Source organism: Fundulus heteroclitus, chromosome 16, assembly GCF_011125445.2.
Source record: "Fundulus heteroclitus isolate FHET01 chromosome 16, MU-UCD_Fhet_4.1, whole genome shotgun sequence".
NCBI lineage: Eukaryota > Metazoa > Chordata > Actinopteri > Cyprinodontiformes > Fundulidae > Fundulus > Fundulus heteroclitus.
Window position 1 is genome coordinate 34502401 of NC_046376.1, and position 24477 is coordinate 34526877.

Genomic DNA, 24477 nt, shown 5'->3' on the forward strand with positions numbered 1-24477 from the left:
TGTCAAATGCCATATACTTTTATGTTATGTACTAAAACTATCAAGTACTGAGAAAGTCATGTGCTGAAATATTTTGCATTTTATTCATTTAAATATATATATATATATATATATATATATATATATATATATATATATATATATATATATATATATATATAACATTTATAAATAAATAAATAACAATATACAAAAACATATATTTACACATATGTATACATATATATACACATATATATATGTAAATATGTATTAAATATATACATATTTAATATGAATAACATGTAAAATATTTCAGCACCTAATTTCCAAGTAGTTGATAGTGTTAGTAAATCCACTGACTGTAGAATTACCTGTGAAACGTTTTCACACAGCCAGAAAACTGCTTGTTGTTGCAACCAAATCGAATGGGATTCTGTGAGAGTAGGGAGTAGCAAGATGGCGGCCAGTGACTTCAGTTTTTCGGCAAAGTCAGCTCAGTGGTTCAGAGCCGCTGCTCTTTCTGAAGGTCTGGCTAAATCCCATGGCGGTAATGCACAGTCGTTCACACCAGGTGGCAGCACATTGCTTTTACCACTACCCGAGAAGAAGAAGAGAGGGAACGCACCAACAACCTTCCGTCTTGCCTTTTACGTTCAGGTTACAAAACAGCGGCTGAGATCCTCGAAAGCTCTCCGAACCGCGGGGAGCTGAACGTGGCGGCGAATGGCACTGGAACGGTTCTGCAGTGCGGACGGTTCCGATCCTTTCTGGGTGAGTTTCATGCCGCGTCCGCTTTATTCCGCCTGCTGTCTAAAGTATTTAGCGAGGAGCCGAGCCGGTGCACATGCTAACAGACTTGCTGTAGCCCCGGAACCGGCAAGTTTGATTTGGGCTGTCGAGGCTGGCTTCGGTGACAGAACCCGGCCTGTCCGCGAACACCTTTTGTTTTGCACTCTCTGTTCGTAGACCGTTGTCGTTCCCGGGATGTAAAGCGGTGTCCCGGTGCCGGTGCCGGTTACCGCGGTGACGTAACTAACCTGCTGTATCCAGGCACCCTGCTGAGGCGCTACACAGGACTCCTAACACCGCAGGCAGCCCGGCACTGGCGCGGCTGGGACAGAAAGGGCCGCAAAAGTAGGAGCAGATTGCGCATTTAACGGATATTGGAGGTTTTAATTGAAGGAACAGCAAAACTTAGATTCTGTCGGACCAGGACTGCTAAATACTCCCTATGGGACATTAGTGCACTAAGTCTGGTGTTTCTTCCACTACCACTGGAAATGCCTATGCTGGGGGTTTTTCAGCTAAAATACTCTAATCCTTTTTTTCCAAGTGCAACGCTGGAGCCTTAAACTTCTGTTCTTTGTTTGGCAGCAGCACGGTGCAGGGATGTTAAACTTCTTTATTTTCTTGAAGTAAGGCTCTGAGCGTGTGGCGTGTTAGGATCCAGCTCCTCTCTAGTCCACATCCTGCTGAGCCCGTAGAACCTCAGGCCATACGCTGGTTTGCATCTGCAGGCTGAAATCTTCGCTCATTCTTCTCTGACCAAGTCAGGTTGGATGCAGATCGTTTCTAGACTCGTCAGCCTTTTTTCCACAGGATAGCAGCAGCAATCTTGTCTTGGCATTAATCGGAACACTAGGTTAGATCTGAACCATTCTGTTCCAGCCTGGGCTGCATGTTTGGGGTCCTGGTCCTGTTGGTGGGTGACCTGTAGGAGCACCGAACTGTGTTTAGCAGAGTGAGAGTAAAAAGCGTCTCAACACAAATAAGTTTTATATGTTCTTTCAAACAGTTTTTGAAGTCCAGGTATCATTTATCTTCACTTCACAATTACCTGACAGCAATTTTGTGTGTGTGTTCTGAACGAAAGTAGTCGCTAATGTCTAAACCGGTGGCAGCAAAAGTGAGCACGTCCCCATGTGAAGGTGTCCAAATTGGGTCCTGTTGGGCTTTTCCCTCCCTGGTGTCATGTGACTCCTCAGGTCTCAGGTGGGATTGGGGAACAGGTGTGTTTTCGTAACACTCTGGCCGTGAAGTTCACTGGAGCGTCGCGGGGTTGCCACATTCAGGAGGGGAGCCAGCGTCACGTTACAGAGGGTGCAGGGACGTGTAGCGTGGGCCTTTTCTAGCCTTTTGGCTATTTCACTTGTTAACAATTCTCATTACGGATCGGGGTCTCATGTATGAAGCTTGCATGCGTCTCTTTCCACGCAAAAGTTGGGATCTATTAAAAATAAATGGAGACGTGGGAAATTGGTGACGCAGATGGTAAAGTTGTGAATCGCAGTCAATATGCATCATGATTCCTTTCGAACTTCAATTTCACTAACTATGCAAAACCACCTTTGGAATAAATTAACTAAAAAGTCCATAAGCCATCTTAAATCTTTAAAGTCCACACAGCATTTTATCTGGGTTTTCCACCATCACATCTCCCAATGATCACCAGGGTTCCAGGCATTAACAGGCCATTGTGACATGGTGTGAGGCAGTGGTAAACGGCCAGTGGTGATGAGCGGCCGACATGCTGCTTCAGACTCTGAGCGTTGTGTTCTGCTACACACTAGAGGGGAAACTGGCTACATCCCCTCTCAGGTGCTGAAATGCCGCTCTCCAGCCCCCAGAGCGCTGGTGCGCCTAAGCTCACACCTGTGCAGCTCTCAGCGACCTCCGGCTTCCTGAAGTGCTTTTGGCAGTGTTTGTTTTTTTCCTGTTTTGTTGGTGGTGGCGGTGAGGAAATGGTGGATAACAAAGGTTTGCTCCTACGGTGTGATGTCCGGTCAACAGCACGCACAACACAAACCACACGTACAGATTTCACCCTGGACATTCAGATGTCAGACGGGAAACCTTGTGAATCCTCTGAAGATCAAACGTGGCGATAGTTTATAGACTGATTTTAATGGAGAAAAGGAGTTTGTTAAAGGAGTGGAGACAGCGTGAACAGGGGCACCATGATATAGAGGTGAGCTGTTTTTTCTGTCTCTGGGTTTCCCTCACCTGACTTTCTGATTGGCTACACGTCACATTGAACAGGCTGCCTGCTGGTTTGTCCTCAGAACACCAGGCCTAGACAATCCAGCATGTTGAATATCCCCGATTTCAGGTCAGAGTAGTCCTGACATTCTGCCGAGCGGACCAGATCACTCTAGACCAGGGGTCTGCAACCTGTGGCTCTGGAGCCACAGGTTGCAGTGGCTCTATGGCTCTATGGACCTTCCACAGCGGCTCTAAATAACTTTGGCTACAAATTCTGTTTTTATTATGGTATTTAAATGTAATAATGATAATAAATGCAGTTTTTTCTAGGAATAATTGCTTTTTAATTTTCACAATAAAATGATGCTAAAATGATGTCAGTAATATTTAATTTTAAATCAATATTTTTTCATTATCTTGGAAACTATTTTTTATTTTTTTTACATCATTATCCATAAATATCAACATCCTGTCCATTCTATTTTTTTTAAACCTCAAAATAGACATAAAAGGGCGTTTCTTTAACGATGACAACATATTTCCTACAGTAGATCTTTATCACAAATTATAACTTGTCTTTTTCAAAAGGCCAGGCAACATTTGCCTGAACGAGTTTAATTCAGGTGGACTGTAGACAAAATGTCTCTTTAGACTGTAAACGTACCAGGCCCCTGCTCTATGCACCACCCACAGCAGCAATATCTCCTAAGATAGTCAGGGCCTGTCGTTAGGGGAAAATTAGGGCCAACTATCCTACCGTGTGACAGCCTTCAGAGACTGACTCTTTGATTTTACTACTTTGTTTTCCTCGCCGTCAGACCCATCAGTCACCCTCTAACAGAAGACGTTACACGCCTCACAGCGTCTGAACCAAATAAGTAGGTCTCCTCAGACCACAGCACCTGGTCCCCATGATCCACGTCCTCAGGCTGCTCGTCTTCAGCAAACCTTTGCAGCTCTGTTAGGAATCCTCACAAAGCTCTTCCTTCTGGGACGACAGCCATGCAGACCTGTGTGACGCAGTGTGTGGCTGAGTGTGAGAGCGATGACACCAAATGTAGCACCAGGTGTGTCAGGTACACCTTGTAACTCTAACGAGTCACGTGACAGCGGGGAGGAAACATTGGCCACCACTTGGAAGTTTTCACTCAGGGGTGTAGTCACTGTTGTTGCCACTGCTTTAGACATTAATGACTACTTTACAATGTATCAAAGTGTCACGTCTTCAGCGTGGTCCCATGAAACGAGAGAACAAAATACTTTGAAAAATGTGAGGAGTATATTCACATAAATGAGTTACATTTTTTTCTCTATTAATAAATATACATGAGCATATTTTAATCAGGACCCATCAGCTTTATTGATAATTGCCCTTGGAGCTTATTAGAGGTGTTCATGGCCAAACTCTCTTATTGTTGTACTACATGTGTACGTCCTGCTTTTCTCACGTCCTGCTCGTCTTTTTTGCTCCTGACAGGACTGGAACAGCACCTGGAACACTTCTAATCCAGACCTACCGCAGTGTTTCCAAAACACCGTCCTGGTGTGGGTGCCATGCTTTTACCTGTGGCTGTGTGCCCCCATCTACCTCCTCTACCTCCACAGCCATGGCCGTGGCTACATATGCATGAGCCCCCTGAACAAGGCGAAAACCGTGAGTGAGCAAACCCTTTGTTCCGATTTACCTGCCTTAGAAACCCCAGATCTGCAACGGCGAGCCTAAATGTTGTCGAGTTATCATGAATGAGGCGCTCTTTAAAATGCTCAACTTGTTTTTTGTTTTTGTTTTTTTAAGTTGAAGCAGTGGCCGTGTGTTAGCACAGACGAGGGAAACAATCCCTTGTTCGAGTTCAGCTAATGGAAATGATGACATGTCTGGGATGTTCCTGGTGCTGCTAGTGTGAACCGTTGCTTTAGGAGCGTTACAGTGAAGCTGTCATGTTTTCTATGAATTTAGCACATTGTTGTTCATAAGCATGGCATGCTTTCACTATGTACACAAGAATTTATAGGCAAAATGGATAACATGACCCCTGGTACCATTTAAAACTGAAAATCAATAATGATTCCAACTACTGCTAAAATAAAATGCAGATTAATGAAGCTGTAATGTTATCAAGAGCAGCGAGATATTCAGGACAACATGTGTTGGGTTACGTTCCTGTGGAAGTCAAAGTAATGATTTAACTTTAAATGTTTAAAAAAAACAACTAATTAAAATCTTTCATTGATTGTGCTGCTAACAAGTCAAATATAAAACATAATTTTCAATCACAGCAACAAGGTTTTATTGAAGCAGCAGTTTCTGGTCCATATCTGCTGTTTTATTCATGAAACAACTTAGTTGTAGTTTCTTAATGACTTTAACACCTCATCAGTTCTTTATTTTCATACCATTTTAGTATCACTAAATATGCCTCTGACATAGTCTGAATGCATGCTAATTAAAGAATTAACTTTGCAGTTCTTCTGCAATATAAAGTAAATCTGCAATATATTTTGCAGTCCTGTAGTTATCTGTTAAACTTATGAATTTGATACACAGACTTGGGCACAAATAGAGTATAAAAAAGGTAGGTTGGGTTCTTCTGTGTTGAAGCGTTTACTCTCTTCTCCAAGATGCTTCTTCAGTCTAAGCAGCTACATGTAAATGCAATATTACAAGCAGTAACTTTGCATAGTGGCTCAACAAGTTAAACAGTGTCACGACCCCCTGTTGGTCTAGGGAAGTGGGGTCATGAACATATAGGCAGAAACCGGTAAATTATAAAATTATAATTTATTTGATAACAAGAGGTGCAAGCAATAAACAAACAAAAGGAGGGTGGATGAGGGTGCTGTGAAAATAACAAACCAAATTAAATAAAAGAGATCCTCAAAAGGAGGATTATGCCTAACTATACATTTAAACGGAGGAGATTCTTACTAAAAAACACAGAGAGCACAGCACCCACTACACCTAATGAGACTAACATAGAAAAACTCAGTGTGGCAGTCAGTAAGAACTCTGGCCCTAATTCCACCCTCTTCTTGGCCTCAAGGTAATAAAAACCCAAAAAGCAAACACAACAAAAGATACTGGCACAGGCTACTAAACAAACTAAAATGGGTAACCATAAACTTAAATGAGCCACTCCACTAGGCACAAATACATTAGCTAACAAACAATTTCTCATTCACACGAGGCACACAAGTCAACTGGCTGTGACAAGCTGCCTCAATCAACGGGTTGGCTCTCCTTATGAGCAGGAGGTGATTGTAGGTGGTGACGAGCCATTGGTTGAGGTGGAACTGAGGGAACCAATAGAGGGGATTGAGGTCAGCACCCTAGAAAGCAGGAAGTAGGCGTGTCTTTCTACAGGAACATGCAGCCTACTTAGAAATGAGAAAGGAAAAAAGAAGGAAACACAAATATGACGTCAACAGCCGTGACAACAGTGACAATCAAAACCAGTTGCTTGTGTGCAAAAGAGGACCATTAGCCTACCAACCAGCCGTTGGATGGTCCTCTTTTGCATGTGAACAACCAGTTTTGTCATCATTAACCACTGTCTGAGTGGCACTATTTATCTGGATTGTTGTTTATTTATTGTTTTTATTTATTTATTTATTTATTTTTAACAATGATAAGCCAGAACAACAAGAAGCTTAAATGAAATAGAAGTAACAAGGCTTTTTTCAAAATGTAAGGAGTAGAAAGTACAGATAATTGCATGGAAATTTAAAAAGTACAAGTAAAAAGTTAGCTAAAAAATGTACTCCAGTAAATGTACTACAGTAAAGTAGTTCCGCTGACCAGTAAAGCAACTGGTCAGCGGACTTAAGAGACCGATTGGGGTTGTAGTGGTGGAGAAGCTCTAGTTATGTGAGAGTCTAAAAACGTACAAAAGGATTTTAAAATGGACTCTAAAATACACTGGGAGCCAATGAAGAGAAACCAGGACCAGAGTAAAAAAGCAAAGGCCCTAAAATTTATCCCTGGGGGACCCCACAAGAGAGTGGAGCAGAAAATGGTTCACACCCTGTACTTTTTACAGAAAATGTTCTGTCTGTCAGTGCCACCAATGTCTACCTGGTAATGTAGACGTGACGATAAAATGCTGTGATCCACTGTATCCAAAGCAGCCAATCAAGAACCACATAATCCCCGCAATCGCATGCCAGGAGAATCCATTACAAACTCTCAGCAGGACTGACTCTGTGCTATGAAAAGTTCTAAAACCAGACTGAAACACATCCATTATATTTTCACCAAGGAAAGATTTGAACTGAGAATAAACAATTTTTTCCAAGATTGACAGTAGAGGAAGCTTGGAGATGGGCCTAAAGTTCCCCAGCACAGTAGGATCCAGACTAGGTTTCTTTATCATGGGCTGCATCACAGCATGTTTAAAATGAGCAGGAACTACTCGAAATGGCAGGCTGCTATTAAAAAGGGCAAGAACCAATTCAATTCAATTCAATTCAATTTTATTTATATAGCGCCAAATCATGAAACATGTCATCTCAAGGCACTTTACAAAGTCAAGTTCAATCATATTATACAGATTTGGTCAGATTATACAGATTGGTCAAAAATGTCCTATATAAGGAAACCAGTTGATTGCATCAAAGTCACGACAAGCAGCATTCACTCCTGGGGAAGCGTAGAGCTACAGGGAGAGTCGTCTGCATTGTCCATGGCTTTGCTGCAATCCCTCATACTGAGCAAGCATGAAGCGACAGTGGGAAGAAAAACCACCCATTAACGGGAAGGAAAAACCTCCGGCAGAACCGGGCTCAGTATGAACGGTCATCTGCCTCGACCGACTGGGGGTTACAGAAGACAGAACAGAGACACAACAAGACAGACAAACAAGCACAGAAGCACACATTGATCTAGTAATCTGTTCTACATTAGATGGAAGTAGCGGGTGAGCCGTCTTCTCTGGATGATGTCACAGTTAACAGAACGCCAGACCAGGTGTACCTACTATGAAGAAAAAGAGAGAGAGCAAAAGTTAAAAGCTGAAATTACGACAGTCATTTCAATGTAATACAATGCAAAACTGGAGAACAGTAGACTGAAGAACAGTAGAAATCAGTAGAGTGAGAAAATTAGACCCTGATGTCCTCCAGCAGCCTAGGCCTATCACAGCACAACTATAGAGATAGCTCAGGGTATGAGCCACTCTAACTATAAGCTTTGTCAAAAAGGAAAGTTTTAACATTAGTCTTAAAAATAGATAGGGTGTCTGACTCACGGACCAAAACTGGGAGTTGGTTCCACAGGAGAGGAGCCTGATAGCTAAAGGATCTGCCTCCCATTCTACTTTTAGAGACTCTAGGAACCACCAGCAGACCTGCAGTCTGAGAGCGAAGTGCTCTGTTAGGAACATACGGGGTAATCAGAGCTCTGATATATGATGGAGCTTGATTATTAAGGGCTTTATACGTTAGAAGGAGAATTTTAAATTCTATTCTTGATTTAACAGGAAGCCAATGAAGGGAAGCTAAAACAGGAGAAATATGATCCCTCTTGTTGATTTTCATCAGAACTCTTGCCGCAGCATTTTGAATCAGCTGAAGACTTCGAACTGCATTTTGTGGACTTCCTGATAGTAAAGAATTACAATAGTCCAGCCTTGAAGTAACAAATGCATGGACTAGTTTTTCAGCATCACTCCTGGACAGAATGTTTCTAATTTTGGCGATATTCCGGAGGTGAAAAAAAGGAAACTCTGGAAACCTGTTTAATATGGGATTTAAATGACATGTCTTGGTCGAAAACAACACCAAGATTTTTAACTTTATTACCAGAGGCCAAGTTAATGCCATCCAGATTAAGGGATTGATTAAGAACTTTATTTTTTGAAGACTCTGGCCCAAAGATTACAACTTCTGTCTTGTCAGAATTTAAATGCAGGAAATTTAAAGTCATCCAGCTTTTGATGTCATCAAGACATGACTGCAGTCGAAGTAACTGATTGGATTCATCAGGATTTATGGATAAATATAGCTGAGTGTCATCAGCATAACAGTGGAAATTAATCCCATGCTGTCTGATAATTTTGCCAATCGGAAGCATATATATAGTAAATAGAATTGGTCCAAGGACTGAACCCTGTGGTACTCCACAAGTTACCCTAGAGTTTGAGGAAGATTTATTATTAACATGAACAAACTGGAATCTGTCTGACAGATAAGATTTAAACCAGCCTAATGCTTTTCCCTTAATCCCTACAGTATGTTCAAGTCTTTGTAGGAGAATATTGTGATCAACTGTATCAAATGCAGCACTGAGATCTAACAGGACAAGTATAGACACAAGTCCATTATCTGAGGCCATGAGAATATCATTGGTGACCTTCACCAGAGCTGTTTCAGTGCTATGATGAGCTCTGAAGCCTGACTGAAACTCCTCAAGTAGGTCATTACTTTGTAAATGTTCACATAGTTGATTAGCAACTACTTTCTCAAGAATTTTAGATAAGAAAAGAAGATTAGATATAGGTCTGTAATTTACTAACTCATCTTGATCAAGAGATGGTTTCTTAAGTAAAGGTTTAATAACAGCTACTTTAAAAGCCTGTGGTACATATCCATTTACCAAGGATAGATTAATCATGTCTAAAATAGGACACCTGATCAGAGGGAATACCTCCTTAAACAACTTGGTTGGGATTGGGTCTAACATACAGGTAGAAGGTTTAGATGAAGCTAAAATTTTAGATAGCTCAGAAAGCTCTACTGCTTTTAAACAGTTCAGACACTGCGCAGGTTCTAAGGATTCCTCCAATGCTGCCTCACTTACTGAGGATGAGGTAATCATGTTTGGGAGGATGCCAATTATTTTATTTTTAATGGAATCAATTTTATTTATGAAGAATCCCATAAAATCATTACTGCTAAGAGCTAAGGGAATGGATGGATCAACAGAGCTGGGGCTCTGGGTAAGTTTGGCAACTGTACTGAAGAGAAATCTAGGATTATTCTTATTCTCCTCAATTAATGATGAAAAATATGCTGCTCTAACTCTGCGAAGGGTCTTGTTATACAACAATAGACTGTTCTTCCAGATTAAGTAGGATTCCTCTTGGTGTGTAGAGCGCCATTTTCTCTCCAATTTCCTAACATTGTGCTTCAAGGAACGCAGCTCTGAATTAAACCAAGGAGCCAGCTTCCTGTGAATAATCACCTTCTTTTTCAAGGGAGCTACATTGTCTAATGCAGAACGCAATGACAAAGTCATACCGTTTACAAAGACATCTATTTGTGAATTGGAAGAAACAACATTGCTGCCATCTACAGGGCATTTCTGCAATACGGAGGATATTAAAAAGGGGACAGACTCTTTAAGTTTTGATACAGCATTATCCGATAAAGATCTACTATAATGGAACCCTCTTTTGGGGGTGGAGAACTCAGTTAGATTAAACTCAAATGTTATTAAAAAATGATCAGATAGGACAGGGTTGTGAGGAAATACTGTTAATTCTTCACAATCAATGCCATATGTCAGCACAAGGTCTAAAGTATGGAGCCAAGAGTGCGTCGGTTTATGCACATTTTGAGCAAAACCAATTGAATCTAGGATAGTTTTAAAGGCTACACTAAGGTTATCGCATTCTGTGTCAACATGGATGTTAAAATCACCCACTATAATAGCCTTATCAGTATTTAACACCAAATCAGATAAGAAATCTGACAACTCATCCAAAAACTGAGTGTAAGGGCCTGGTGGACGATACAAAACAACAAACAGAAGAGGTTTTATTGCTTTGCAGTTTGGATGAGGGAAACTGAGGGTTAAATGTTCAAAAGAACTGTAGTTATTAATTGGCCTGGGACTAATTAATAAATCAGACTGAAAGATGGTTGCCACTCCTCCTCCTCTTCCCACAGATCTGGGAATGTGGAAATTTGAATAATTGGAGGGAGTTGACTCATTTATACTAACGTAGTCCTCTTGTAGCCAGGTTTCTGTGAGACAAAACAAATCAATCTGATTATCAGAAATCAATTCGTTAACTAACAAAGTCTTTGGAGGGAGAGACCTTATATTTAATAGACCACATTTAATTGTTTTATTTTTAGGTTCAAGGTGAACCGTATTGATTTTTATTAGGTTTTTATGATTTGTTCCTTTTAGATAAGTTTTTGATCTGTTAAGTTTTGGCCGTGGGAAAGACACCGTCTCAATAGGATAATGGATGGGTAACAGTACAGAAGCTGCAGAGAGGTGGGTTAAACTACGGCTCTGCTTCCTGGTCTGGACCCTGGATTGTCAGCATTTAGGAGGACTAATAAATCCGGCCAGATTTCTAGAAAGAAGAGCTGCACCATCCAAAGTAGGATGGATGCCATCTCTCCGGATCCCACAATGCAACCAAATGCCTGAAACGTGGGAAAACCCCTTTTTAGAAGACGTGGTGGAAAAGCATCACATGGAAAACCAGAGGGCTCTGGGTCACCATGTCCTCTAAAAGTGATCCAGTCACAGGCTCAAAGTGATTAAACGCAGCAGAGCAGGGGACAGGGACAGAAGGACCGCAGTCTGGGCATAATGGGACAGCCCTTATAGAGGCAACCTTATCAATAAAAAAAAAAAACAATAATAAACTCAACAGAGGCTTGATAATTGCATCAGGAGTCTGAAAATTGGAAGGGACACCTGAAACTTGTTTTTCCTCCGCCTGCACTCTGCTTGAAGACATTCATTCATTCATTCATTCATTCATTCCTGTCAGAGTAATCCAGGTGAATTCTGCTGTCTGAGCAGGAAAAAAAGCGGCTGTGAACCTCAAGCGTGGACTTTCCTTTCTCTGAACTTGTGATCCTTAGAATAAAAAGGTGATTTTCTTACTTTCTACAGTGACCGTGATAACTCATGGAAGCGCTGTTTAAAGTGACCTACGAGCTGAGGGACTAAATCCTTATAGTTCTGTCTTCCACCTCTGAAGTCCGGAGCTGTTGTTGTTTTGCAGGCGGTAGGTTTCCTGTTGTGGATCATCTGCTGGTCAGATGTGTTCTATTCCTTCTGGGAGAGGAGTCACAGCGGCAGCGCCACAGTACCGGTCCACCTCGTCAGTCCCACCTTACTGGGACTCACAATGGTGAGAATTCATCTTACTTTTGGCTGTCATCTCCTTGTGGAGCATCTCCTCTTTGCAGTCTCTAATTTTGTTGTGTCTTTTTATTTATGAGGAGTCACTATTGTATACGTTTGATGTTTCAGTTCAGTTTTATGTGTTTAAACAGGTCTCTCAAGAGACTAACCTGTATAAATAAAGGATTATTAATAATAATAATTCAGACAAACCTTTACTTTAGGAGGTGTACAAACTTCTGAGCTGTCTTTCTTATTGTTATATATTATTTAGTTTAGTTTAACCACATAGTCAATGATCAGAGTGTGATAGACAGTTGCTGGAATGAATGTGTGTATTTTGTGTAAATGTGCTCCAACCTGTGTGCTCTCCAGCTGCTGGCCACCTTTATAATCCAGTATGAACGGATAAAAGGGGTGCAGTCCTCTGGAGTTATGCTGATCTTCTGGCTGCTGGCTCTGCTGTGCGCCACCGTCACCTTCAGGTCAAAGATCCTCCAGGCGCTGGGTGAGGTCAGTCTGAAGGAGTCAGCACAGCTTCCATCACAAATGAGACACCTTTGGAAAAAAAAAAATCTGTTTTTATTTACATATCAACAAAAAATTACATGTTGAAAATGGTATTTCATATAATATTTAAAAATGTTACCCTTGTAGTAATATTTTACCCTTCTTAATCAGAAGCTTAAGAATGGCAATCACTGTAATCTTTAGCTGCCTCTGCAGATTTACTGTGGACTCAAGAATGTTATTACCAATATTACCAGTAGTCACAAGACACATGCTGGTTAACATTAAAAGATTACTTTAAACCTAAATCTGTCAGGGGTATGAATAATTTTGGGCTTAGCTGTAACTAGAGATGCACAGAGTAGGTGGTGAAATAGCCTTGCTTTTCAGGCTTATTGGTTCTGACCGGTGGCCAGACGGCCTAAAACTAATAAATCCAATATTTTAGCGATCAGTGAATGCAGCATAACTTGGACTGGGTCCTACTGACAACAGCACTCATAGGAGCGCTCACAGTAAGTGAATAGAGGGAGGTAGAAGTCATCTGTGTTTGCCGTCAGAGAGGTGTTAAACGTCAGCTCAGAGATGGAAGAAGTCATGTAAGAGGAACTCATATTTTCTACAACATGTCAAGATGAGGGAGAGGGCGAGGTTCACAGATGATGGGAAGGGTGAGCAGAGTGGAGCTCTGTTTTATTCATTTTGAGCTTTACTGGGTACAGAATGCTGGCAGCCTTTTTGGTTTCTCCAAGTTCTCTAGAATATTGCCATGGAGAATCCATGCAGACAGCTGCTGGATGCTAGCTGTTAATTAGAAGTATCAGATGCTACAGACGGCGTATAATGTCGCCGCTGTGATCATTTTGTCTTTATTTTCTAATAGTAAAACCATGTTTTACAGCAGTGTCAGAGGTGTCGCCACACCTCTGCTCCAGGTATAAAAAATTCATGATCGCTTAAAGCAGGAAGATTAGGAAATGAGCGTGAAAACCGCTGTTAAATCTTCTGTTATAGTTGTAAGGAAATCTAAGTCAGCTGAAATCTGTATTGGCTGGTCAAAGCTTTGAAAAACGTGAGGCGAAGGTATCGGCCCCTAAATTCTACTTGTTGCATCTCTAATTCTAATAAATTAGCCACAAACAAAGCAGTGTTTGACTTGTTGAATGGCTTAAAAAGTGTTCTTTTCTATCTTTCCCTTTTAGCCAGAGACCGTGTGCATATGGAGGTACACCACCTTCTATATCTACTACGCCTTCCTCCTGGTGGCCCTGGTTCTGTCCAGCCTGACTGATCAACCACCACTCTTCTCTCAGGCTGTGAAGGAAACGGTAAGCCCAGTCTCGCTTTCCGCTAACAGTAACCTACCGATTCAGGCACGGAATAAAGACTAGCCTACACTGCTGTTTGGTTCAACACTTTAAGCTTTATAGTCATGTATTTTTGTTCACGCTCTGGTGTACAGATATTAACAAATTTGGCTGTGACCCAAATATGGTTTTGTGGCTTCAGTGATTTTATGTTTTTGTTTTGTTTTTTGTCAGCTTCGGAAAGACACTATTTGGTTCCAGTCAGAATTCTTTTAATTTTCTTGAGTTTGGTAAAGTTATGGGAAACCTGTATTTGAATATCCTGTAAACAGAAGCGGGAAGGAGCGTGGCAGTGGGCTTAGTAGATAGAAACAGCTGGGTGTCATCTGCATAACAGTGGAATAAAGATACCATGCTCTCTGAATATATTGGCGAGACGGAGCAGATAGGTTATGAAAAGCAGAGGCCCCAGGACACATCCCTGGGGCACAACCTTTTGGACTGTGTAAGGTCCGGGTTGATGGTTGTTCTTAACATGATTTACATGACCAGATTGATATGAGGAAATAACTGTATTAGGAAAAGCAAGTCCAGAATATGCTACCATTAAAAAAGACCCCAGAGCTGTTTCTGTACTGTGTAATGAAAAGAAACTGCAAAGTTTACAAAACATGATGGTGTCACTACCAAACTATGGAACACCAAAGTGTTCAAAATGAAATAAACAAAACATTATGAAATGATGATATACTTGAATAAATAAGATATAGATATTCAAAGTGACAATTAAATTGTGAAATAACTACTTCTAAAATTATCATCTCATTGTGATGAAAAATCTTTCTTTAAAAATGTGGCTAATAATAATAAAACATTTATTTCACATTAATATTTTTCACAGTAATATAAAATTATTGTTTAGGTATTTTTACTTAATTCCATCAGTTTTTATTTCAAAATGTAGTTTTTTTTTTAAAAAAGTTCTCCTTTATTTCATAATGATGTTTTTCCCAATGGCCTTTTTAGTTCATAATAGCACTTCAGCATAATAACTTCGACTGCCAATCAAGAGAAACAGGGCGGGGCGAACAGTGTGATTGGCTGCTTCTTTTTTCAGACCAAAGCAATCCAACACAGAGTTTCAAGTTAGGCCTATAGGCCCTAATTCAGAGCAGTATCCTCTGAAGGACCCGGTCTTCTTGGGCCAGGTCTTGCAGCTATACTGCAGCTCACTGAACTGACAGCACTTTCATGTAATAAAAAAAAAAAAAAAAATCAAACCCACATCATTTTCCAACTATTCAAATTCTCCAACTGCGGGCGGGTATGAAGCTTCATAGCAGGTGTTTACAGCCAGGACGAGGCAGAGCAGCTGTCTGTGAGAGTGCGGAGGTGGAAAGAGAATCACGGCTCCCTCACATAACGCAGAAAAAAGACGAGAAGTTGCTTTATTGAAAATTAATAAATCAGTGCAAAGGTATTTTTACCTTCACATATTCATTATGGCTCACAATCTTTTTTTAAATGTTGTTTTATCATCATTCATTTTCTCATTCATTAACCAGCCGAATGTTTTATTCTTATGTTGATATGAAAATATACCACTAAACAAAATTCATTCAGGACAAATATTTGTGCAATTTATTAGTAAAATCTTTCTCAACTTAAATACTAACTTTCTGAGCAAAGCTAAATAAATTTATTCGTAGAGAATAATAATAATAATAATAATAATAATAATAATAATAATAATAATAATAATAATCATCATCATCATCATCATCAAATTAATGAATTAACGGAACAGTTTGATGTCTGAATTATTTGTCATTGCGGAAAGCCAGCAGGAGCTGGAAAGGTGCCGGGACAAAGTGGTTCTCTCTCGGGATACTGAGCCTAGACTACCCCTGGTCAGCTAAGCCACCAGGAGTCTGAGAGCAACTATGCGTTGGGAGAAAGCCGTTCTCTCTTGGGACTGCAAGCATGAATCCACTTAGCTGAAAGTCAGTGGGAGTCAGACAGGAATCGGGGGTAGAGAGGCGTCCTCTCTCTGCATGGAGAGCGTCTGCTGCCAGGTCAGCCGGGGGCTGCAGTACCAGCACGTCCAAGCAATTTTTTTAAATCAAGCGGTATGTCAACACACCGAGCAGAGATTTCGGGTTAACATAACTAGCTTCTTGCCTAAAACCTTTTATTAAAGTAAATTTTATGTCACAGGAAGCGTAATATATCCAACTTTATTCACAGCTTTTTACTCCTCTCCACCATTGCTGTATCTGGTTAAAATAATTCCCTTCAACCTGCACTGACACAATTGTTTACAGCCTTTGTCGTGTGCTGGAACATCATTGGTCTACAAATACAGCCTTCTAAGGATGTAGCCCAGGACACTCTCTATAGTAAGCTGTTTATGGAGCAGCCAGGAAAAACAAATGGCTTTTTAAGGATCAGCCAATGGAGGCGCAGGTCCAGCCCACTGATGCTGATTGGGAGGCAAAGTGATTATGGTGAAAAGTGCCATAATGAAATAAAAAGGCCATTGGGAAAATCACCATTATGAAATAAAGGACTTTTTAAAAATATACATTTTGAAATAAAAACAGATGGAATTAAATAATGCCTCAATAATAATTTATTTTATTGTAAAGAAATATAAATAAATGTTTCATTATTATACAAAATTTTAAAGAATGAAAAATATATAATGAGAATTTTTATAAGCATTCAGTTATTTTACAATTTCATTGTCACTTTGAATATTTATATCTTATTTATTCAAGTAGATGATTATTTCATAATGTTTTATTTATTTTATTTTGAACGCTTTGGTGTTCCATACAAACATTTGTGCCATTGGTACAATTTAACTGCTAATCAAAAAAACTCTTTGCTTCTGAATCCAAATCCAGGGAACTTTTAGCAGCAACCTCGCCTTCTAGTTCTAAAGTGTAAGGTTTCCTCCCACAGAACCCTTGTCCTGAGCCTGGAGCTTCTTTCCTCTCCAGGATAACCTTCTGGTGGATCACAGGGTAAGCATACAGAAAGCGGACCGCTGATGTAAATGTAGTGTTCACTCCTCAATCAGCATTTCCAAACCACCCAAATTCCACAATGTTGAGAATGAATAAAGAAACAATTTATGCAGTTGTGCTTTTCTTGACTGTTCCTGTGAGTCTTGAGGTAAAAAAGGTGAATACCAAGAGAAAAACTCTGTGAGTCAGTAGGAGTTCTCATACATGCTTTCCTTTTTCTTGTGTAGTGCGATACTGTATAATCTCTTCAAACAGATGGTTAGGTGATCAGGTGGTGTACTTAAACAGATATCTGATTTCGTTAAAAGGAGACGAAAGAACCCCCTCCCCCCGCTGCTCCCCCCCATGCTCAGGACTGTTTACTCTGGCCTAATTCACAGGATTAGCCTCAAAGGGTTTGTTCTAGATTTTGGTGAAGTTAGATAAAGGTAAAAAGAAAATATTAAAGCTGTGGCTAATTCTATGGGGAGAGAAACCCTCAATATTGGGAAGCAGTGAAAAATGTTATCTACAAATGTAGCAAACAGTAATCCATGTTTTATATTTCTGTCTCAAAAAGATACATTTTATTAACATAATTAATCAGGTTTATGTGTCTATTCACATGGAATAATCGAAGCCTGTTAGCTGAAATTTACGGATGTTAACATCATCTCCATGAGATCTCCCTAAATTTGAGCTAAATCTCAGGCGTGGTTTATCCCGTGTGAATAGGGCTTAAGAGTCCCTGAAAATGTTTCTCAATAACCTCATAGTACATTTGCACTAAATCTAAAATGTGAAATTTAGCTTTTGTAAACTAGAAGGAAACTAAAATGACTTCAAAAAGACATTTTGACTAAAATAAATGGACTTTATTGGAAATACTATGAATAAAATGAAATAAAAAGTCCTTTTAAAATTAATACTTGATTAGTACCGGATTGCATCTGTTGGTAATGTCTAGCTCACCACCGTGTGTGAATGTGTGCGCGATAGGCACGCGTAGCTGGTTGCCTACACATGCCAAGGTAGCCTTGCTCTACGTAAAGGATTGCTAGAGATGGAATCCTAATTGTTTGATTGGCTTTATTGAATTAGGATAGCATCTGGCATCAAAGTAGACCGGTTGCCTGCATAAAATAGGTGCTTGTATGACCTTCCCAGGGTTTCTACCACATGTAAGGGATTGTGGCACACCAGCACACCAAAATAAAAGCCATATTTTCCCTCAGCGCTGTCTTACAGGAGGCTGCCTCGTCCTGAAAGCCCTTCATGCATTGTGAGCAATGAGAGCTGAGTGGAGACCTGCTCTGTTTTCTTTCACATTGCAAATGTATACCGCACACGTAAAGCTGCCGATGTTTCCGCCCTGGATTACAAAGTGGGGTATAAATATAATATAGTTTTTAACCTAGTCTTTTTCTTTCTCTGAAACTGTTGCACTGAAATAATTGCCTAATGTCATGGAAAAAATGATTATCAAGAAGCAAGATACTCTTTCAATACACAGACCGGTCTCAATTGAAGGCAAACATCATTTAAGGTGCTTTCTTCCCCAAATGCACACCTAGTAAGACAAACCTTGTCTTCACAGGTAGGGAAGTGCCAAGTTATTCAGTGATTAGGTTAAGAGGAGAATCTTGTAAATGGCACAATATTTGATGGGTAACCAGTGGTGTTTAAGGATAGGAGTAATGTGTCCTATGGAGGGAGTTCTAGTGATGATCCTAACAGCTATGTTCTGTAAAACCTGAAGTTTGAGTGATATTTTTTATTATTTTTTTTAAAGGAAGACCTGAGAGAAGGGAGTTGCAGTAATCTAGTCAAGAAGGGACAAGTGCATTGATAAGGATGGCTGGGCTGGTTGATGTAAGAGATGGATAGAGACGTTTCGAAGTGAACTTCCCTCTTTTCAGTGATTGGCCACAGCGCGAGGAGAAATGAGAAAGTTTGCTTTGAGGAATTCCCAAAAAACTGAATATTAATATTAGGCCCACTATGAACGTAGTGGGTCAAACCGTTCCTGAAAGGGGGGGGGGTTTGCTTTCGCAGAATTGTCCCACAGAAAGTAGCTTGAACTCGGTCAAGCGTAACGCTCCCTCTGCTGACAGAACAGCCCGCAGCCTGTATAAGCATGCAGTCAAAGCCATAAAAACAATACCACTGTCCCCCGGGCATTTAGCTATGTTCTTCAGGAGCTCTGCCCACTCTGCAGAGGCTTTACGTGGGGAAACGTGTCTGTGGGCTGAAACAACGCCCTGGAGGCTTTGCCCTCATCCAGGCCTTTCTAGGCCGGTCAAACCACTAAAGCAGGTGAAGGTAACCAGAGCGGGGAGGAGTCAAGTAGGGCGTGCAAATGCAGGCGGCCCAGTGGGACTGTGCCTTTAGTGTCTGGTGTCACCTGCTGAGCAGTGAATGTGAATGGCAGATTTCCTGAAAATGAGACCAAGTGTAAGAAGATAAATGATGAACAGCAGAGGACCTAGAACAGAACCCTGAGGTACACATGAAGTGACTCAGGAAGTCTCTGAATTGAACTTCTTAAATTGAAACTAATTGTTGGTGGTCTGACAGGTACAATTTGAACCAATACAGAGGTGCCAGAGAAACTGATGAAAGATACTCTTGTTAAGAAGGTGTGATATGGTGGCAATTGTTGCACTGAGGTCAAGCAGTACAAATAGCGATGAAAGTCTGGAGTCTGCAGCAATCAGGAGATTATTGGTGATTTTAACATAAGCTGTCTCAGTCCTGTGGAGGGAGCCAGACTGAGGTTCTTAAAATAATTTTACTGGAAGGTTGAAACCTGAAAGCTGCAACTGTTTTCAAGTATTTTGGATATGAAAAGATAGCATAGAAATTTCCTGGAGGTTATTTGTTAAATAACCTGTAAAATAGGTCAAATTTGGCCTTAAAACCCACCTTTTTAGAAGAGCTTTTAATTGAACTCTTTCTTTTGCTTTGTTTTTATTTTTTTAGCACTTACCCGTTTTACTATGTAGCACTTTGGGATTTTTTTTTTTAAATATAAAGTGCATTACAAGTCCAAAGTATTATTATTATTATTATTATTATTATTATTATTATTATTATTATTATTATTATTATTATTAAAACTGTTTAATTTAACAATTTTTATATTTGTTAAATATGTAAAAAAAATAATTTATACAAAACTTGCCTACTTCAGCTTTAATTTTCTTGGTGATACAAAAAGATATACAGTGAGGCAACTCTGGTCTAGAAATTTGCAGATTAACATTAAGATTGGATGCAGCACACTGAGAAGGAGCTACACAAGAACAACGAACTAGATCAAGAATGTCAATAGAATTGTGTAAGTCCAAAGCTGTCGAGGCTTGATATAAAGTCCTTAAAGTGTGTATCGTGTTGTTCATTTGAACATTAAAATAACCCAGTAAATCAAATTTGGAGATTCAGAACAAATTAATGTGAAAAGGGTAGAAACTATCTCGAAAGTTATTGTTCTTGGGTGGACAATAAACAGCAACTGAAAAAGTGGGAATTTAACAACTTATCTATAATCCAACATTCAAATGAGCCAAACCTGGGACCAGTCACAGGAGACACTTTTAAGTTCTTATAGGAAAGTATCCCAGTATTTGTGAAAAAAGGTGGGGAAAAAATCAATTTAGATGTTTGCTGGTCAGAGCAGCTGGGATGAAGATTATTTCAACTCAATCTAATGTTACAGACATGTTTCACAATATTGGTCAGAGGAGTCAAATGTGGGCAATTGATTCCGGAACGGCTCATGTCAATGCTGCCGTTGACGTTGCTCTATATTGTGCAAATGACCATTTGCCTTGTTGTACATAAGTCTCACATTATACCTTTTTAAATTTAAATCATTTGCGTTAAAGTGTTGGCCTCCCGTTTTCTCTCCCAGGATGATGATGGTCGGGTACAGACGCCCACTGGAGGAAAAAGATCTTTGGTCTTTAAACCCAGAGGACTGCTCCCAAAAAGTGGTGCCACAGCTGGTTCATCGCTGGAACTCGGAGTGCCAAAAAGTCAAGAGGTCAGCAAGAAGATAAATGTTTAACATTGTTAAACAGCGTAAACTTGGTTAATCTCTGCGTCTAGGCACCAACCTTTTTTGATGCTTTCAGCAGCTTCTACATGACGTGTTGCCTCATTTCATTAAACCCAGAACATATAATTTTCTTTAGTTATTCAACAAGAATCACTAAAGTTTTTGTACTGCATTCACACTTGGTGCCTTGGCAAAGTATTCATATTACTTGAACGTCTTCATGTTTTGTCACATTCAAACCCCATATTGGAAAAGTATTTTAGTATGTTTGTATGTGCTAGAGCAACACAGAGTAGTGCCTAATGGTGAGGAGCAAAGATAATGGTGCAATATAGAGCCAGAGATACTATGGGATGGTTTAGATCGAAGCATAATCATGTGTTAGACTGGCATAGTCAGGCTAAAAAAGAATGGGGGGGGGGGAAATCAGTCTGTAGATGTTCAAAGTTGGTAGACATACCAAGAAAGACCTCCTGCTGAAAGGTGATCCTGACTGAGCGTACTGACTGGCTCAGGAGAGCTGGATGTACAGAGCTGTGTGTACAGATGCTGTGAAAACCATGTATCAATTTCTTTCTACTAACACTTACTTTGGTTTGGTCCCTCTTTCAAAATCCTAATAACATACACACGTTTGTGGTTGACGACGCTCAAGCGGTATGAGTATTTTTGCAAGGCAGCGTGTTATAAAATATCCCATGTGTTTTTCTAAGTCTTGTTTGTGAAAGCTCTTTTTGTTCCGTCCATTCTGTCTTCACCAGGACAGAGCAGCGAACTGTATACTCTCCTAAGCGGGCCCCTCATGGTGAGAGCAGAGAAGGCCAACCTGTAGAAGAGTCTGAAATCCTGCTCATAAAGACCCCCAGGAAAACTAAAGAGCCCTCCCTGCTCTGGGCACTGTGCCTGACCTTCGGACCCTACTTTCTCATCTCCTGCCTCTATAAAATCATCCAGGACGTTCTTATGTTTGTTGGGCCTGAGATCCTAAGGTGAGAAAGCTGGTTTTTGCCTTGATATTTACTTTTTTAAACTGTGACACACTATTGGTAGCATTGCTTAGTGGATTAATTTTGTATTCATTACATGGTCTATTTTCTGAGTCGTGCTCAGAGATGGTGTTATTCTGTCTTTTGTCCTATTTAAAGAATGTGGTCCTAAAACCTCACTTTACTTTGTGAAGTGCTTCAAAACAGGAAGCATACAGAGCTGATGTGTCCGCCCAATCACAGAATCCTATGAAGCTCCATCAATTTAGTTCAATTTATTTATCCCTTGCCTTGCAAAAGTATTCACCCCCTTTCATATTTTGTTGCCTCAAAACCTGGAATTAAAATGGATTATTTTTTTGACAATTTGCACCATTTTATTGACAGAACATGCCTACAGCTTTGGAGATGTAGTTGTCTTGGAGATCTCCGAAATCCAGTGTGGATTTCGGAGATCCACCAGTGTGGATCTCCGAAATCCACACTGGTCTTTTCTTTCTACTGAGGCATTCCTCTTCATTTCAGAAATGTGTACATGGTTTCCTTCTTGTGGCTCTCATCCATGTTCTAAGTAGCCAGTGAGAGCAGCAGAGCTACAATGAATTGCTAACACCGAAGCTAACCGCTAAGCTAACTGGATACATAAACACTAGAAGTGCTCATGCACAACCAGCAAGTGGAAACTAACAAGGAACTAGAACACACACTGGCTTTACTTGAGCTCTTCAGAATGATTGGCATGTGGGACAACCAATAGATAAGGTGATCCCCCCCCAGAACTTGAGAGACAGAGGTGAGGGCGGAACCAATCCTCCAGAGATTTTACAGGCCTGCAGCTCTCAGAGATTATTTAACAAAAAACATTTATTCATTTGTTCTGAAAACATAATGTATTGACTACTTTCAGGATGAAGGGGCAGTTGTACCCACTATAGCAAAAAGTGCTTCTGAACAGGATTACCAACCTTTTAAAGTCAGAACTCCATAGAGCCTTTTTCAACAACTTCAGCTTTAAGTGTCTTTGGACCAAGCTCTGAGCTCGCCACATCTGCCCTTTGGGATACTTGCCCATTTTTTAAGGCTAAACTGCTCCAGCTCCTTCATGCTGGATGGTCTCACTTGTGAACAAAGATCTACAAACCATTGGATTGAGGTATGGACTTTGGCTTTGACTCACAATAAAATGAAATGTTTCACCTCAAACCCATATCGGTGTGCTTCAGGTCATTGTCCTGCTGGCACTTCTCTTTTGGCAGGTTTGTTGTGGTACCATGTACTTTCCATTTGAAGATGATAGGTTTGATGGTAGTCCAGGGACTTGGCTTTTTTTTTTTTTTTTATAACTCCACCCTGACTTTTACTCCTCAACAACGTTGTCCCTGAGTTGTATGGAGAGCTTCTTTGTCGTCATGGTGTGGTGCCTCTTGCTTAGTGGTGCTGCAGCCTCTGGGGCCTTTCAGGAAAGGTGTTTACACTGACAGGTCATGTGACACTACATTTCACACAGAAGAAGCCACCTTTTCTTCAGGCATGCATGAAGAAAAGGTGACGCAGCATCCATGGCTGTTACAGTACAAGTACTTTAGAACAAGACTGGAAATGTTCTTGCAGAAACGCTGTTCATGGAAGAAACAAATCCTTTGATAATTTTGGCTCTGACTAAACCATCTCCAAAATGTTGTCTTTTTGCTTGATTCCACCAGATTGCTTATACGCTTTGTGAATGACTCCAGCGCCCCCTCCTGGCAGGGCTTTTTTTACACCGCTCTGCTCTTCATATGCACTTGTGTGCAGTCGCTGATTCTTCAGAGGTACTTTCATGTCTGCTTTGTCTCAGGCATGCGTCTGCGGACTGCCATCATCGGGGCCGTCTACAGAAAGGTACTGACACCATCACCAGCACTGTGTTTAGAGTTTTAGAATCCTCTCTGCATATAATGAAGTTATAAGAATAAATAACTTCTCAATGCAGAAATAAAAAAAATGTTCATACACATTGAACTTTTACACAGACAAGACAATGTAATACATAACTGTGAAGTGGAATTAGAATAATACATCTTTTTTTCAATAAAAATTTAAAAGGGCATTTGGCTCCCCCTACTCAACTACACCTTCATAACTGCCATTGCAGTTAGTTGAGTTCATTAGCTTCCTAATTAGTAAACAGAGTCCAGTTGTGTGTAATGTAATCAGTCTAACTCCAGCTAGGGGCTTCATTGCAAAGGGGGGTGGTACATATGCACATGGCAATTTTGATGAATAAAAAATACTTTTTACTGGATACATTTATAATTTCACTTAATCAGCTTAGACTGTTTTAGATCCATCATATAAAATATTACACATTTAAATTACAGTTTGAAATATAACAGAATAGGTAAAAAAGCCAGGCTTTTTAGCCTGGAGATGCTTCTACAAGACTGTGTATGTATGTCTTAGTCCATAACGGCAACCTTTTTTGACGCGCGTTAATGTTTTTTTTCCTTGCAGTACTCTCCAGACTGTTGTCGTTGTTGTTTTTTTGTTGTGTTTTTTTTACCCTCGGCGC

General features: G+C 40.3%; 1 protein-coding gene across 2 annotated transcripts in view; it reads left to right on the forward strand.

The window, feature by feature from the left end:
* The first annotated feature begins 482 nt into the window (after window positions 1–482).
* Window positions 483–24477, forward strand: part of abcc1 (ATP-binding cassette, sub-family C (CFTR/MRP), member 1) — a 51328-nt gene continuing 27333 nt past the window's right edge. Inside the window, exons 1-9 of one of the 2 annotated variants that reach the window (XM_012860936.3) lie at window positions 483–753; window positions 4442–4618; window positions 11931–12059; window positions 12428–12565; window positions 13765–13890; window positions 16837–16898; window positions 20794–20925; window positions 21702–21929; window positions 23630–23807. In XM_012860936.3, the coding sequence (XP_012716390.2) occupies window positions 706–753; window positions 4442–4618; window positions 11931–12059; window positions 12428–12565; window positions 13765–13890; window positions 16837–16898; window positions 20794–20925; window positions 21702–21929; window positions 23630–23807 (1218 nt within the window). In that variant the 5' untranslated portion in view covers window positions 483–705. The remainder of the gene's footprint in view (window positions 754–4441; window positions 4619–11930; window positions 12060–12427; window positions 12566–13764; window positions 13891–16836; window positions 16899–20793; window positions 20926–21701; window positions 21930–23629; window positions 23808–24477) is intronic. The other variant, XM_012860927.3, reaches the window with a different exon arrangement.